This window comes from Stomoxys calcitrans, chromosome 2 (assembly GCF_963082655.1).
Source record: "Stomoxys calcitrans chromosome 2, idStoCalc2.1, whole genome shotgun sequence".
NCBI lineage: Eukaryota > Metazoa > Arthropoda > Insecta > Diptera > Muscidae > Stomoxys > Stomoxys calcitrans.
This window is the reverse complement of record NC_081553.1, coordinates 58,222,201-58,240,301: the sequence shown is the minus strand read 5'-3', so window position 1 is coordinate 58,240,301 and position 18,101 is coordinate 58,222,201. Positions and strand designations below refer to the sequence as shown.

General features: G+C 38.4%; 2 protein-coding genes across 2 annotated transcripts; one reads left to right on the top strand and one right to left on the bottom strand.

Moving 5' to 3' along the window:
* Window positions 1-1,338: 1,338 nt before the first annotated feature.
* Window positions 1,339-6,412, top strand: LOC106080673 (radial spoke head protein 6 homolog A). The gene is made up of 3 exons (XM_013242129.2): window positions 1,339-1,786; window positions 1,846-2,951; window positions 5,557-6,412. Exons 1-3 carry the CDS (start codon window positions 1,452-1,454, stop codon window positions 6,327-6,329), a joined length of 2,214 nt encoding a protein of 737 aa, XP_013097583.2. The 5' UTR covers window positions 1,339-1,451; the 3' UTR covers window positions 6,330-6,412.
* On the bottom strand, window positions 6,342-17,890 carry LOC106080674 (L-threonine ammonia-lyase). Its single transcript, XM_013242130.2, has 7 exons — window positions 17,238-17,890; window positions 17,097-17,167; window positions 9,967-10,063; window positions 9,552-9,905; window positions 9,199-9,491; window positions 8,917-9,139; window positions 6,342-6,567 (listed from the first exon to the last, which is right to left on the bottom strand). The coding sequence occupies exons 1-7, from the start codon at window positions 17,541-17,543 to the stop codon at window positions 6,427-6,429; spliced, it is 1,485 nt and encodes a 494-aa protein (XP_013097584.2). The 5' UTR covers window positions 17,544-17,890; the 3' UTR covers window positions 6,342-6,426.
* Window positions 17,891-18,101: the final 211 nt, after the last annotated feature.

Here is an 18,101-nt window from a genome sequence, read left to right as displayed (position 1 = left end):
ACCACAGAGCCAATCTCTGTTTATGGTATAAAATGTATGCCGCCTGGTCAGAATGAGGTGCAAGTAGCAGCAAAACGGCAATGTAGCGGGCGTCAATGCGTTGTCAGCAGATCTATTTAAAGCCGAAGGCAAACACTGATAAGCACATGCAACATCTCGTCTGCGCAATCTGACTAGAAGAACGTATTACCCATGATTGAAACCCCAACATACCATGTCCCATACACAAAGGATCAGTCTAAAGATCCGTCTTCTTCGGACGCTCATTTTGGTCTATCAAATTTTTAGCGTATCTAGTCGTAAACAATTAAAAAAAGGCACGAGAATGTATGAAAAGACATCACCAGGCACACAGAATCTTGAAGAGGTAGACACTTGGCTTAAACCTGGAGTTTCATACCACGCGAAGCTCTAATGCGTGCTTAACATGGCTGCGGAGTCTAACCCTCGACTCCGACCTCGGATTGGAGTCTAAGTCGGAGAGCAGTTCGGAGTTGGGGCTATCGTGCTCAACTTCGAACCAAAGTTCGACTCCGGCTCACTTAGGTGCTTGGTCTGGTACTCCACGTCATCGGTTAAGAATGGGGCACATGTACACAGAAAAAAATGCAATTAAAAATTTAATTTAAAATAAAATCGTTTTCAATTAAAAAAATTATTGATTAAATAATTTTTTTATTGAATACGCATTTTTTCAATTAGAGCCGTAATTGAAATGTTGGCCATTTTCAATTGAACAATTAATTGATTCAATTAATTTTTTAATTGAATCAACACATTCATTCGATCATTATCGTGATTGAAAATGTTTGTAATTTTTAATTAAAAAATTAATAGATTCAATCATTTTTTTAATCGAAACTTACATTTATAAGTATGGTATAAGTATACTGCTACGGCAACAACAATAAATCCATAGGGCACCTGACACCCGCTGAGAGTTTTTTATACGACTGGTTACGACCTTTGCCATGTTTCAGGTACACATCTGCGTACTAAATAAAGAAATAAATTGAAATTTTTAAAAAAAATTTCAGTCATTTTTTTATTGAATCAATTAAAAAATTAACTGAAAATTTAAATAATTTCAATCATTTGTTTCATTGATACAATTAAATAATTAATTGAAAATTTCAATATTTTTCTTAATTGAAAATTTTTTCAATTACTTTGATATTGTCATTTTCGTGATTGAAACAGTTTCAATAAAAAAATTAATTGGATTAATTAATTTCGTGATAGATACCGATTTTTCTGTGTAGGATTGATGTTAAATGTCTATATTCTGATATCATAGTTTCTTCAAGTGTATCTACCATACAAATTGAATTTCTTCAAATATTTGTTTGACAATTTTCTCATAAAAATATTAATTTTTGGAAATCTTAAAAAAAAACTACGTAAAAAACTTGTCGAAAAAATAAAATTCCTTTTTTTAAGTTTTCTTGAAAATGATGGATATAAACTCCAATTTCTCTTGTGACGACTTTGTGCCAACGGATTCTTCAAGCAGCTCTACAATTGGTCTAAACATTCCATGTTCCCAACGCCAGACACCACAAACCCAAGAAAAGCAAGCCAAGTCCTCGACAAATGGATCGACAGATAAGTGTCCCTCCATGATTCTATCAAGCTCCACCAGCTCATCCTCATTAAGCTTTGAACTCTTCAATAAAGAATGTCACCAACCGAAATTAGCCCAGCCCATGGCGCCAAATATTGGATACGAATTGGCCATGGCCAAATCCATAATGCAGCAGTACAGCTCCATAAGTGGAGATAATTTGTAAGTACCAGTGTAGCTTAATAATGATGAAATTTTTTAAGTTATTTATACTCTCTAAGATTCGATCATCTTTCGGACATTATCAAACGTGTCATTGACGAACGTCCTCCCAATGTCATTGACTTTTTTGAGGAATTCAGTCGTAAAGTCCGTGAACAAAAACTTCATGTGCCGGAGCGTTTTCCTCCCGATGGTGTGCACGAGGAGAAGCGTTCATACAAAGTCGCCCAAAAGCAATTGATGTCCATGAATTTGCCCTATCCCAGTGACCTACTAGATGATGAAGACTTGGAAGAGGAACGACAGAAAATCGATGACCTCAAATTGGATTTGAAAAGGGAGCCTTTGGACAATTTTCGCATATTTAATGGTCGAGTGCAACATTTACAATTCTATTGGAACCAATGTGGGTTTAGCTTTACTGCAGAAGATATATTTCAATTGGCTTGCTCCATGGATCGTTTGCAGACTCACCCTTCCATACGCCAATGTCGCTTTTGGGGCATGATATATGGTACTAAGGCTCCCTACTACATAGTGGAGGTTCTTTTGACCAATGAAGAAATCGAATCTAGATTTTCTCAAATGCAAAAGGAAATTTTCGAGAGCCAATGGAAGCTTCCAGAGGTGGAAGTTACTCACATTGGACCTGAATTAACTCCCGGCACAATGGGTTGGGAAAATTATCCTGTCATTGAGTTGGATAAAATGAAACCTCTTGCTGCACCCATACCAAAGGTTAAGGTTGAAGAGCTTTTTGATATACCTCCTGAGCCCATTGGACAAGGAGTCAATCGTTTTACCTATTTTGTGGTTAACAATCTCTGGGATGAATGGATGGAATTACCCATTTGTACACCCAAACAAGTACAAATTTCCCGAAAAATCAAAAAATTCTTTACAGGAGATTTGGAAGCCGATGTCATATCATATCCTTGCTTTCCCGGCAAGGAGAAACATTACCTTAGGGCTATGATTTCGCGTATCACAGCTGGAACTTATATTGCTCCAAGAGGCTATTACCGTCGCATGACAAAGAGTGAGAAACGTTTATTCGATGGTCTTGCCGATTATGAGGCTGATGAGGAAGAAACTACTGATGGGCAAAGTGAAGATACAACCACAAAGTATGGAGAAGAAGAAGAAGGCGAAGAAGCACTGCCAGGTAAGCAAGCCATAGTCAATGTATGTACAACAAAAGTCAAGATTATTTGACAGTGTTAATTAAATTTTTCATCTCATTCATGATTCTTGTGCGCCTGGTATCATTAGTCCTACGTTTAAAATCACTACCAGGCGCATAAATTCAAAAATTAAAAGGATAAGAAAAAAAAAGAAATTTTACAATATTAGTTTAAAAATTTTTTTATGAAAATTGTTTTTGACGAATATTACTATGCCAAGTTAATTTGTAATAAGTAAAAGCGTGCAAAGTTGGACCGGGCCGAATCTTGGGAACCCACCGCAATGGATTCTGCTAAAAATGTAAACAAAATAAATTTAGTTGTAGGGCATCATTTTATCCTACATAACTTATGTCAACCAGCAAATAGTAAAGTTTCTAGGAATCGAACAAGGATGATCAAGAGACCGGTTTACATTAGAGCTATATCAGGTTATAGACTGATTTGGATCGTATTTGGCACAGTTGTTGGAATTGTGGCTTATAAGGGCTCAAGAAGTCAAATCGGGTGATCGGTTTATATGGGTGCTATATCAGGTTATAGACCGTACTAGGCCCAATTGTTGGAAGTCATAAAAGGACACCACATGCAAAATTTCAGGCGAATCGGAAAAAAATTGCGGCTTGTAAGAGCTCAAGAAGTCAAATCGGGCGTTATCGCCCAGATCTCCTCTTGCACGACCGTATTATGGTCAGGCAGTCGACAACAGATCTCAATTCCTGGGGTCTCAATATAGACCCCCAATAGCTTTGATCCAATTGAACAATACCAGATTTCCGTCAATCCAAGGCTGTGCAGCTGGCAGCAGTGCCTCTCGCTCAACTTTAAGCGTCGTCTCAGGTATCCCATCCGAAAACTCTTCAATTCCTTCCAGGTTTCATATTGTCGCCTTCATTATATGGCGATAGTATGACCAGCTCCTATCCTCTGTTGGGCTTAAGTCTCATAGCCGCAGTGGCTGTCTCACACATAATCTGTATGTCTATGGGTCAGAAAAGTTGAACAGTATCCAATGCCCTAGCGGCCGTGGTTCTCATCGCAAGTACCAAGATCTAAATCATGCATAAATATGAAAATTGAACCACAAATACCTTTGTAAACTGCAAAATACGAAGGAGGTCTCGGTCAAATTTGCAAAAAAAAAAAAATAATTAAAGTCGAATATCTTCGAAACCTGTGGAGATATTGTAGACCTCTAGCGGACTTTAATGTTTGGATATTTAAGCACTATTCAGAAAAAAAATTTCGAAACTGGATCGCAAACGAAGATTTCGCAGCCCCAACAGATTTTCGAAAATAGTGATACCATGTATGCTCCACGTCTCTGACGTTGACAACTCTGGGGAAAAGGGTAATTTAAATTTGTATGCCAAATAATTCAGGCCGACTTCCCGTTTTAGCATAGAATAATTGATAGATTACATTGTTCAGTCAAGAAACTTTGTTCCGGGTCTTCCATACTGAATCAAGGCAATGCGAATTTTGCCCTTGCTGATTTTCTTCATCAGAGCGTATGTAGCTATCTCGCCCCGGTCGAGGATTATCTGAATCACCTTCTTGGCTTCTTGGGAGTCTGTAATGGTCTTATCGCCGGCTCCCTGTTCGAAAGGCTGAAGACCTAATGTTCCAATATTAGGATCTTTGCCTATTCTAGTCTTACCAATCTTGAGAATGTTGGTGATGGTATCAACGTCTGCTCATCGTCACAGCACTGCATGTTGTTCCAATATTAGGATGATGGTTTCATCGTCGGCTCCCTATTCCAATTTTCCAATTTTAGGATCTTTGCCTATACCAGTCTTTCCAATCTTAACAATGCCGGTAATGATCTCATCTTCGGCTCCTTCCTCATTAGGCTGTTTCTCGTCCCTGCAGTGCATGATGTCTCAATATCAGTGTCTTAGCCTATCCTATCCAATATTGAAATAGACAACCTTGGACGCAAACAACACCATGCTTTTACTCTTAGCCACACTTGCCATGGAGACTTGGTCTAGGCCCCCCACAAGTAGAGTTTCTTTCGCCTTCACCCTGAGGAAGAGCCCTGAGGAAGAGCTCTTCCCAAAGAGGTGTCGCTCTGCCTCACGCCGTTCGGACTCGGCTATAAAAAGGAGGTCCCTTATCATTGAGCTTAAAACTGAATCGGACAGCACTCATTGATACTTGAGAAGTTTGTCCCTGTTCCTTAATGGAATGTTCATGGGCAAATCTGGATCTGCCTTTGATGAAGACCGTCGCCCTTGTGAGGTAGGGGATGTCCACATTTCTCACCAAGTCGAAGTTTGCGCTCTCCCAGGAAGTCTGGATACTTCCAACGAGCTGTTTAACATATACATTCTGTTGATTTATAGCCCATTATCATGACGTTTCCTCTATACTCTTATCTCATATGGGTGAACTCTTTTCAGACTTTAACGCATGTTGAAAAAATTTCATTGTAATTCAAACTAAATTTTAATACAATCTTTTATGAAAATCATTTTGGAAAAATAGTCCAAGAAAGTCGAAATTTTGAAAATATCATTCACGAAATTCAATATTTCACAATAACTTCCTATTTTTATCTATCCCTCCCTCTTTTTCCAGATAATGATATTGTCCTTCTGCGAAATGAAAAATATTATCCTTTGCCCTTGGCCAAACTTAATCAAGCTTCGCAATGGCTTCATATTAGACCCAATATTTTACCTCAGGGTCGAGTAGTGTGGTTTGACGAAGAGAAGGCAAAACTCGAAAGACAAAAAGAATTGAAGCGTTTAGAAAAACTACGCCAAATGGAAGAAATGGGTATAGAACAAGGAGATGAATACCAAGAGGAAGAAGAAGAATCTAGCGAGGAAGAAGAATCTATTGGAGACCAAGAAGAACAAGAATTAAATGTTAATACTTCACGTGAATTGGGGCCTCCCATTTTATCTTGTTGTTCACATGACTCTTATGAAGAGATTCCCGTAGCCTGGGTGGGACGCTTTACCAGTACCTATACCAACCGAAATGAACGTCTGCTGGTAATGAGATCTAATATTTGGCCTGGAGCTTATACCTTTACCTTTGAAGATCTTTGTGATTCCATTTATATGGGTTGGGGTCATAAATATGTGGCACGAAATATGCCTTGGCCACATTTGCCAGCAGTGGCAGAGGAATTTCCTCATACACCCTTGGATTTTATGGAAACCAACGATCCCAGTGTGGAAATGGAAGAAGCCTATCGATTGAGTTTGTTAAAGAAAGAATTGAAATTTAAGAAATTGGGGGAGTCTATAAGTGATAACGAAAATGAAACTCATGAATCAGATGATGATGATGATGATGATGATGAAGAAGAAGAGGATGAAGATGAAGAGGAGGAGGAATAGTGAGACTCTGAATTTATGGACGGAACTTAAAAAATAATTTATTATCTATGTTATTTTTTTTTAATAAAATTTTTCATTTATAATTTTTGTCAATGTTTTACTTTTTGCCCAACACTGCTAGTGAATCATTAATGGCCAGAGGTTCATCGGAAAATTGAACCTTTTGATAATGTTTCTTCAATTCATTCATTAGTTCCATGCTGTGGGTCCAATCTCTAGTTTCGCAAACTACTTTGACCTAAAAAAAAAAGAAAAATTTAAATTGTCAAAATAATTTAAATAGTTGTTGTACTCTGCAAATGTTGCACATGAACATTCCACTAAGGAACAGGAGCAAAATTCTCACATATTAATGATAAGGGACCTCCTTTTTATAGGCGAGTTCGAACGGCGTGCCGCAGAGCGATACCTCTTGGGAGAGAAGTTTTTACATGGCATAGTTCCTCACAAATGTTGCCAGCATTAGGAGGGGAAAACCAACGCTGAAAATGTTTTCTGATAGACTCGCCAGGATTCGAACCCAGGCGTGTCCTTCATTTACAATTGGTGTATATTAAATGTATTACAGTAAAATATGACCAATAGTAAACTGTTCAGTGTGAACATAGGGCACCCACAAGCCCTCTTCTATGTAGCTCTTTCGTTGCCCAAAGCCTTGGTCTAATTCCACGATATATGCGTTGATTCCAACTTTTTTTTTCGTGCAGCGGATCCATGTGTTTTCCGGATGTCCCCTGCTACGCAGTTCTTGCGTGGATTCCAGTCTAGGACATTTCTCGCTATATCAACGCGTGGTTGGCATAGGATATGACCCAACCAAGTCTTTTTCTCTTCTGGATGTCTACATCGACATGGGAAGTGTTTGTTGTTATGTGCAATTCTTCATTTGATGTCGCTTGTGTCAAGCTCCAAGTTGTACAGCCATATAATAAAATAGATGTCACACTACTATTGATGGTATAGTGGATGGTATATAAGATTGGGCTGAGCCGTTCTATTCCTTAATTAAATGTTCAAGCATAACATTTAGCCAATCTTCATTTTAGGCTAATTTGCTCTTAAATTGACATCACTTTTTGTGTTTGCAATGTGTAAAGCTGAGGTTAGCATGTCCGCCTTTGTCGTTGAACGCCTGAACTCTAATCCAGTCAGAGACATCAGAAAGAAACAAGTTATAGTCCCATTCGGGCCATGAACGAATTAAATGCTGAACATTGCAGAAGTCATTGTGTAATATTTCAGTCCATACGGATAAGAATTGCGATTGTAGAAGCAAAATCGGGAGATCGGTTAATATGGGAGCTGAATCGAGCTATAGGTCGATTTAGATTATTTTGAACCCGTATTTTGAAGGTCGTTGTACAATATTTCTGCCAAATCGGATGAGAATTGCGTCCTTTAGAGGGTCAAGAAGTCAAGATCCCAGATCGGTTTATATGGCAGCTATATCAGGTTATGTACCGATTTGCGCCATACTTAGCACAGTTGTTGGAAGTCATAACAAAACACGTCATGCAAAATTTCAGCCAAATCGGATGAGAATCGCGTCCTCGAGCGACTCAAGAAGTCAAGATCCCAGATCGGTTTATATGACAGCTATATCAGGTTATGAACTGATATGAACCATACTTAGCACAGTTGTTGGAAGTAATACCAAAGCACCTCGTGCAAAATCGGACGAGAATTGCGCCACCTAGAGGCTCAAGAAGTCAACATCCAAGATCGGTTTATATGGCAGCTATATCAAAACATGGACCGATTTGGCCCATTTACAATCCCAACTGACCTACACTAATAAAAAGTATATGTGCAACATTTCAAGCGACTAGCTTTACTACTTTACGGGGTCTCAGACGCATATTTCGAGGTGTTACAACCAGAACGACGAAATTAGTATACCCCCTTCCTATGGTGGAGGGTATAAAAAGGATGTCGAGGGGCATTACACAACTCACTGACCTAAATTTTGAAGAAATCGGATAACAAATGTAGCCTAAGACCTTAAATCTGCAGAACGGTCTATGTGGGGGCTATATTATCTTCGAACTTAACCTGCCTACGGATAAAAAAAGAATCTGAGCAAAGTTTCAGCTCGATATCGCTATTTTTAAAGACTGTGGCGTGAATTCAACAGACAGACGGACGGACATGGCCAGATCGTCTTAAATTTTCGCGACGATCAAGAATATTTTATAGGGTCGGAAACGGATATAACTTCATCATTCGGTGCTGGGTATAAAAAAATCATATGTCTACCCCTAAACTAGATATTTTTACTAGTTTTTCGATTCTATCCCACTGAGCGCTGGTACATTTAAGTTCTCTCTGAATGCCCGAAGTACGTCAGACTATCAAAAGTTACTAAAAGTGTTTTTGGAAAAGTATTTTCTCTACCTGACCGCCTTTGCTGTCTCGATTACAACTTCAATGTCCCCAAATGTCGATCTTCCTGGTTATTGTAAATAATTCGTTATCTGCCTTTGTCTAACATTCATCAACAACATAACATAACCCAACAATGCTTTGATGTACTCACTCTCACTACTTTCTCTTTCTTGTTTTGTCAAGATCTTCCCCCCAAACTTACCTCCACTGTATAGATATCCTTAAGCCAGGCTCTCTCATGCATTATATCCTTAATAGATACACCCAAAACACCAAGAATTTCACACAATTCATTTAGGCCCCCTGGGCGATCAGTCAATTCAACATTGAATTTCACCAAACGGCCCTCAGCAGCCAGGCCACGCTCCAGGCAACGACCAAAGACGGTGGTATCAATATTGCCACCACACAACAAGACCACCACTCTGAAAAATATCAGAAATCAATTAAAAAAAATCAATTTAAACAAATATTCAGAAATTACTTCTTTCCCTTCAGCTCTGGCAATTGGCCAGCCAAAATTGCAGCCAAGCCCGAGGCGCCAGCACCTTCGACCACACACTTTTCCTCTTCGACCAAACGCAAAATGGCCAAGGCAATCCATTCCTCTTTGACCACCACCATTTTGTCAATCAATGGCAAGGCGGTGACATAGGCATTATAGCCCACTTTGGGCACAGCCAAGCCATCAGCCAAAGTATTTTTGATGGGTGTATAGATGGGAGCATTATTCTCCATGGCATTGGAAAAGCTGGGGCATTTGGCCGATTCGACACCCTAGAAAGGCAAAAAACCCATAATCAAAACATTTCTCATAGTTGCCATAAGAGTACTAACAATAATTTTAGTTTTTGGCGACAAAGCCTTAATGGCGGTTGCTATACCCGCAATAAGGCCACCTCCTCCCACAGGAATTATGACAGCATCTGGATTGGGTACCTGTTCGAGAATTTCCAAACCCAAAGTACCCTGACCAGCCATTATGTGTGGATGATCATAACCATTGACATACAATAATTTATTCTCTTCGGACATTTTCATGGCCAATGCCTTGGCTTCGGCCATATCTTTACCTTCGACTATAACATTGGCTTTGTAGTTGCGACACTTTTGAATTTTCATAATGGGAGCAGCTTTGGGCATTACCACTGTAACAGGGATATTTAATTTCCAACCATGGTAACTGAGAGCCTGTAAGCGGAAGGCAAAAGTTCTATTGAATATTTTTTGAAGATTGTGTTGTGCTTTTTACCTGAGCATGATTTCCTAAGGATGCGGATATAACACCGATTTTCTTTTGTTCCTCGGTGAGGCATAGCAAAGCATAACGAGCTCCACGTTCCTTGAAACTGAAAGTAAAGGAAAAATTTTAGTTTGGAGTTATCTAGGGTATGTTAAAAAGGGGAATATAAGATCATATTGGGAACGGATTTCCGAAATCCAAGCTAGGACAGAATACTGCAAATATAGACCCCAGACTGCATTCCAAATTTCCCCATTAACATTCCTCTTAAGAAACAGCCGGGATACTCATGATGCTGTCTGATACCGAGTCTGAACGCCTGTCCGATAACCGAGCTTGAACGGCATGCCGCAGAGCGACGCCACTCCTTAGAGAAGCTTACATGGCTGGTTACCCAAGGTAATTACCTCACAAGTGTTTTTTCTTTTCATGTTCTCGCCGGGATTTGAACCCATGCATTCAGCATCACAAGGGGGCATGTTAACATCTGAGCTACTGTTGTCATAACGACAAGAATTTTGAAATCGGGGTAAAAACTTTCAAGACATCCACGGGCAACACGTGATTCACAAGACTGAGTTGCTCCGAAGGATGCTCAGACATAATACGGTGGGCAAAGTAAGGGCCAAAACTGGCTAGATTCTCAAGATTTGCCATTGGCGATGGAAAAGACAAAATCGATCGAAAATTATGCACGATGATACGCAGACAACATCGCTTCTGTCATCACAGTAAGAAATACAAGGAAGACTGAATATAAACTACGACGGATGATGATAAGGGGCAAGAACTGGCTAGACTCCCAAGGTTTGCTTCTGGCGTTGCAAGGCCTCTCATGGCAGGCGCAAACTTCGTATAAATGCGGGAATGTCATCCTGCAAAATATGAGGCCAGACACCATACACAAAATGCAGAATGCAGCCACTACCTTCGGTGCAGAAGTCATTGTGTAAGATTGAAGCCAATTCGAATAAGAATTGCGCCCTTTAGGCCGCACGTATGTTGAAAGTCATGGGAGAAGCCGTTTCAGCCAAATCGGGTAATAATTGCGCCCTCTAGCGGCTCAAGAAGTCATGATCCCAGATCGGCCTATATGTCAGCTATATCAGGTTATGGGCCGATTTAAACCATATTTGGCACAGTTGTTGAAAGTCATAACAAAACACGTCATGGTAAATTTCAGCTGCCAACATAGTCCATAGAAATGGTATTGAGTTGCGCCCTCTAGAATTGCGAGAAAAATACATGCGAAATGTCGCTGCGTCAATATAAAATTCGCTTCAAATAATAGCAAATGTAATTCAATGCTCACGAAATGTGCACTATCAATTCTGTTTCAGTGCTGTTGTCGTTGTTGTGCATTGTTGTTTGACTTGTTTTTGTGTTATGGCGAACAAAAGAGTCCGTCGGATTCAATAATGTAGCAAAGTCCGCACCAGGAGGTTATGAAAAAATAGGAGGTCACATCAAGACTGGGAAGGGTTCCATGCAAGGGCCGCTATATACACTGCTGCTCACTTGAATAGCACCCCCGGTAACATTGAACTAAATTATCAATCATTCGAAGATGGTTAGACGTATTTCCGAAAATTTTTTTCGCATTTGTTTGGTCTCCTGGGCTTAGACGTGTTTAGTTATTGTAAACTGTCACTACTTTTGGTTTGAGTGCCTCATAAGACCCTAAATGGTGTAACGATCCACCACGAAGGGCCCTACTTCCGCTGAGGATGGCTACCTTCTTGACACCGGCCGTGCTCAGTCCTGGGGCGGTTCTTCCTCAACAGAAGTAGGCTCGGATGCGTTGCCATAAAAGTAAAGATAAAAGGTAGCTCTTAGAGAAAAAGAGATAGAAGGGAATAAGATACGGAAATAGCAGATATACAGGAAATTTAGGACGATGATGATAAGAAATGCAGCATGAGATGTCAATCTGCCGCCAGGTGATCTCTACCCTCCCAACCAATACTAACGAACTCCATCGTTAGCCCATATATCCTCTACCTAACGCCCTTTACCTTTCATGAATAATCAAAAACAAAAGTTTAAAAGAAAAATGTACACAAAATTTCTCCGAAATAATTAAAACATAACTTAGATGTTCAAGTTTCGAAATCAGAATGAAAATTTTCTAAACTGACAAGAAAATATTACAAACTTAATATTCCAAAAGGCTTCTATGTTTCTTCGTAAATAAATGAGTCCAAAAGGCTTCTATGTTTCTTCAAGTACAATAAGTGCAAGTACATTATTATTGGGGTAGTTAAAAATTCTTCACCATTGAAAAGTAGTTACAATGGGTAGATCAGTCTATGTAGCAGCTATGTGCAAAAATATGTTCCGCAAAGTACAATATTCTGTCCGGATATCACGGGCTTATCAAATCACTATTTCAAAATTGCATGAAATTGGGTAATAAATGCGATTTTTATAAGGTTAAATCCAAAATTGGCATATCGATCCATATGGTATATATAAATATGGTTCCATCTGCACCATATTTGATTCACAGTTCCAAATTTCAACGAGATCGGTTAATAAGAGCGGCTTTATGGGCCTAAGACCCTTAATAGCGGATCAGTCTCTAAGGCAGCTATATCTCAATATATAGTGCAATGTGGGTAGGGGTCTACCAGAACTCACTACGCCAATTTTCATCAAAATCGGGTAATAAATCGATCTTTAATGGCCTTAATACCCTTTATCGGGCGGTCGGTTCATGGGGCAGTTATATCCAAATAAGGTTCGATCTGGACCACACTTGACAGAAATGGGTAGGGTTCTACCAGAACTCACTTTGCCAAATTTCATTGAAATCGGATGAAAAATGACCAATTTATAGCCTTAAGACTTTAAGTCTTGAGATCGGTCTATATATCTGCTATATATAACTAAGTTCCGATTTTATGAGATCAAAGGTCAGGTTTATATACAGAAAATACGAAAGTTTTTGGAAAATGATTTCATCACCAAAATATCAGAAAATGTATAAATACCCAAAAAAGGTATTCATTGGGTATTTACCCAATATTTACCCAAGCATTGGGTATTTACCTAATAAATACCCAAGTATTGAGTATTTACCCGGTAGAAACCATCTCTATTCATGGGCAATATTTTCATTTCCATGTGAACATAGCAGTCAAATAAAATTTATTAAGATTTGTGCTCGCAATTGTTTAAATAATTGGTTTTTATTTTATTTTACCATTCACAGCAAAAGGCATTTCTGCAAGTGGCCACACTTATTTGTGAGAATCATATCATGGCAATCCTGGCAACAGATGTTCTACATAAAGCACCGTTTACACTGCTTTTTAAATCCGGATTTAAGGATCGATCATCTGTTCCCTTTAAAAAATCAGCTGACGAGAGCCTTAAATCCCGATTTAATGAGCAGTGTAAACTGGTTTTTAACCTGCACTGGTAATTTATCCAGAACTTCGTTATCCTGGATAGATGCCATTTTCATACAAATTTTATTGCACTACACTTTATAGTACTAAAATAAAACACAGCTAATATGAGCTTATCCAGGTTGAATGATAGATAATCGAAATCTCAAGTGCTTACTTCACAATTTCAAGATAAATGCAATAATGGTTGAGTACTTACAGCTACTTCAGTATGAGTAAGAACAAGAGCAGTACCAAGAAATCTATAGGTCCCATGTTAACAGACGTTGCTCAGTCTAGCTTTAGTTTAGATATTATAAAGGAAGCTGACTTTAGAGAAAAGTACTTTTATCAGGGACTTATAGAAGAAAATTCGTTTAAAGGTAATCGGTTTAAATTTTTTGTCACGCCAAAGGCAACATCAGAGGAAAGTGAAATGCCAAAACAAATGAATGTGCATTCTTATCAACAAATATTACGTTCTAGGAAAAACGTGAAATTTATTTTATCTGGCGGCATCTTTAATAACTCTTTTATGATATTATTTATACTTTAAGAAATATTTCGGACTATGGACTATGCCATGGAATGCCTTTTTTCTATACTAAACTTGACCGACTCATATCTATAGATTTTTCCAAAAAAATGCCTGAGTCAATATTGCTTTATTTCAACAATTCAAAGAGTGCCATCAATATGAGGAAATCTTATGATTCGATAAAATATGTTTTGGATGCTGTAAGGTATGAATATTACAAATAGGTGGTATATTGCGAGGGTTACGATGCAAACTGGAAATGAACATGTAAAACCGTGCTAAGTTAAGGCGGGCTCTTATATATCCTCCACCATGGATCGCATTTATCAAGTTCCTTGAATGAATTTTTCAAATATATATATGAGCTATAGCAAGTTATTGACCGATATAGACCATACTTATCATGGCTGTTAGAAGTCATTGAAAAACACCACATCTACAATTTCAAACAAATCGAGTAATAATTGCGCCCTCCAGATGCTCAGAAAGTCAAATTGGGAGATCGGTTTATATGGCAGCTATATCAGGTTATCAATCGATTTAGACCATAGTTGAAACAGTTGTTGGAAGTCATACCAAAACGACAAGTGCAAAATTTCAACCAAATTGGATAAGAATTGCGACCTCTAGAAGCCCAAAAAGTCTAATTGGGAGATCGGTTTATATGGGCGGCTATGTCTGGATATGGGCTGATTTAGAGCATACTTGGTATAGTTGTGGGAAGTCGTACCAAAACAATATACGAAAAATTTCAACCAAATTGATCGGTATATATGGCAGCTACATCAGGTTATGGGCTGATTTAGAGCATACTTAGAACAATTGTTGGAAGTCATATCAAAACGACATATGCAAAATTTCATCCAAATCGGATAAGAATTTCACCCTCTAGAAGCTCAAGAAGTCTATTCGGGAGAACGGTTTATATGGTTATAGATTGATTTAGAGCATACTTGGAACAGTTGTTGGAAGTTATACCAAAACACTATGTGCAATATTTCAGCCAAATCGGATAAGAATTGCGCCTATAGAAGCTCAAGAAGTCTATTCGGGAGATCAATTTTTATTGCAGATTATCAACCAATTTAAACCATACATAGCAGAATTTTTGAAAGTGATACCAAAATACTGCGTACAAAATCTCAGTCAAATCGGATAAGAATTGCGCCCTCTAGAAGCTCAAGAAATCAAGTCCCAAGATCGGTTTTTATGGCAGCTAAATCAAAACATGGGTCGATTTGGCCTATTTGCAATCCCAACCGACCTACACTTATCAGAAGTATTTGTGCAAAATTTCAAGCGCCTACTTTACTCCTTCGAAAGTTTGAGTGCTTTCGACAGACAGATGGACGGACATGGACTCAATCGACTTTGAACATGATGACGATCACAAATATATATGCATTATGGGGACTTAGGCGCATATTTCGAGGAGTTACAAACGGAATAACGAAATTAGTAGACCCGCATCCTAAAGTAGGGGGTATACAAATGTGAATGCATATGGAAGGGGAAAACAATTTGAACAAAGAGAAGAAGAAACGAAAGGGACGATTCAATAATGGACAGAAATAAGTTTCTACCGGGTAAATACCCAACGCTTGAATATTTATTGGGTAAATACCCCATAAATACCGTTTTTGGGTATTTATAATATTGCAGATATCTTGGGTATAGAAAAATTTTCCAAACAATTTTTGATGATTTCCTATTCTTTGGTTATAAACCTGACCTTTTGATCTCATAAAATCAGATTTTACTTATATATAGCCGCTATATAGACCAATCTTCCGACATTAAGCTTGAGGCAATAAATTGGTCATTTTTCATCCGATTTCGATGAAATTATGCACTGTTCGTTCTGGTAGACCCTAACACATTTCTTTAAAGTGCGGTTCAGATCGGACTATATTTGTATTAAGCTGCCCTATAGACCGACCACCCGATCTCCCGATATAGGGTATTGAGACCATAAAAGATCCATTTTTTATCCGAATTCGATAAAATTTGGTACAGTGTTTTCTGGTGGACCCCTACACATTTATGTAAAATGTAGTCCAGATTGGACCATATTTGGATATAGCTGTCATATATACCAATCTCACGATATAGTGTAATGAGCCTATAAAAGGAATATTATTCATCCTATTTCAATGAAATTTGGTACAGCGAGTTCTGGTACCCCTCTAAACCTTTCTGTTGAATATCGTCCAGATGGGACCATATTTGGGTATAGCTGCCACATAGACCGATCTCCCGATATAGAGCCTTAAACGCATAAAAGGAGCATTTTTCTTCCGATTTGGATGAAATTTAAAACAGTGAGTTTTGATAGACCTCTGCACCTTTGTGTCCAACATCGTCCAGATCTGACCATGTTTGGATATAGCTGCCATATAGACCGTTCTCCCGATATAGAGTACTGAGCCCATAAAAGGAGCATTTTTCATCCGATTTCAATGAAATTTGATACAGTGCGTTTTGATAGACCTCTGCACCTTTGTGTCGAATATCGACCAGATCGGACCATATTTGGATATAGCTGCCATATAGAACGATCTCCCGATATAGAGTATAGAGCCCATAATAGGAGCATTTTTTAGCTGATTTTGATGAAATTGCAAACAGTGCGTTTTGATAGACCTCTACACCTATTTGTTGAATATCGTCCAGATTGGACCATATTTCGATATATTTGCCATATAAACCGATTTCCCGATATAGAGTATTGAGCCCATAAAAGGAGCATTTTTCATCCGATTTTGATGAAATTTGAAACAGTGCGATTTGGTACCCCTCTTAACCTTTTAGTTGAATATCGTCCAAATATGCCGTGTGAGAACGGATAGAGATGTCTCTTTAAAATTTTAAATTGTTAGAGCTGAGGTATTAGCGAGATCATATGCAAATACAAGACCCTAGGTTGTTCGGACATCTCTTGGCAAGTACGACGATCTTGGACTGCTTTATTTATAACAAATTAATCTTATCGATAGGCAGCCTATCCAAGAATTTCTACCATTCCAATGAGCTCACCATATAAAATATATAATTTGCAATACAGCAGATTTCAAGTCTTATCAACAAACATTACGCATCAATAAACGAAAAATCGAAAGCATCACAATGTCTGGTAACCTTCGTTCCCTCAGACTTTCAAACATAAACATGGACTTTATCATTTATAATATAGTAGGGCAATAACTCACCTTCCTGTGTACTGTAGGAAATCCTTTTTCAAATATAAATCCATGCCATAGCTATCTGAGGTAGTTGAGCGCTATTGAAGAAAATTCAATATTAATTTCTATAACTTTCTCCGACATTTTTCGAAAGTATTCAACTCTTACCGGACATGGTGTCCTCTCAACGCCATCCTTAATTAAAAATGCTGCCGAAGTTATATCACGAAACGATATTGTCTTAGGATTCAAAGGATCACAATGTGGATCAAGACTTTCCCCTTGAACATCAAATTTCTTAGGTGTCACTGTGTCAGGATTTCTTATGACAACGGCCCCATTATTGTTTTTCTTAATAAAAGCCTTGGCAGCATCATTCGCAGCATTTGATCTATTCGATCCACTCTCCGAGGGTTTTGAGCCATTTGTGGATTTGGCATTATCAACTGTCACACCATTTGGAGAACCACCCATTACTTTTGTATTTTATTTTCACTTTTATTTCGCGTTATATGTTGATGTCCAGCCTTTACCGATACCTTTTAAAACTTCAACTGAATTGAATGCGTCCGATATTTGAAATGTTAAGTGTGCCTCCACAATTGCTCTGCTGTTCTGTTGCGTTAGAATTTCATTGGAATAGTCAAAGAAGAGATACGCTCGTGTTTTGTGTTTTTCATTCACGCGAAAAACAATGACGATATATATTGAAAGTTAACAACGACTTGCTAAAACACTACGCTACAAAAAAAATGTATACCGGGCCGAATTTTGGGAACCCACCACCGTGGATTCAGCTAAAAATGTGTACACAATAAATTTAGTTGAAGGGAAAAATAAAATTTTACATACCAAACTTCTGTCAAACCAGTAAAAATTAAACCTTGTAGGAACCGAGAGATCGGTTTATATGGTAGCTATATCAGGTTATAGACCGATTTGAACCGTATTTGGCACACTACATGCAAAATTTCAGCCAAATCGGACAAAAATTGCGGCTTGTAAAGGCTCAAGAAGTCAAATCGGGAGATC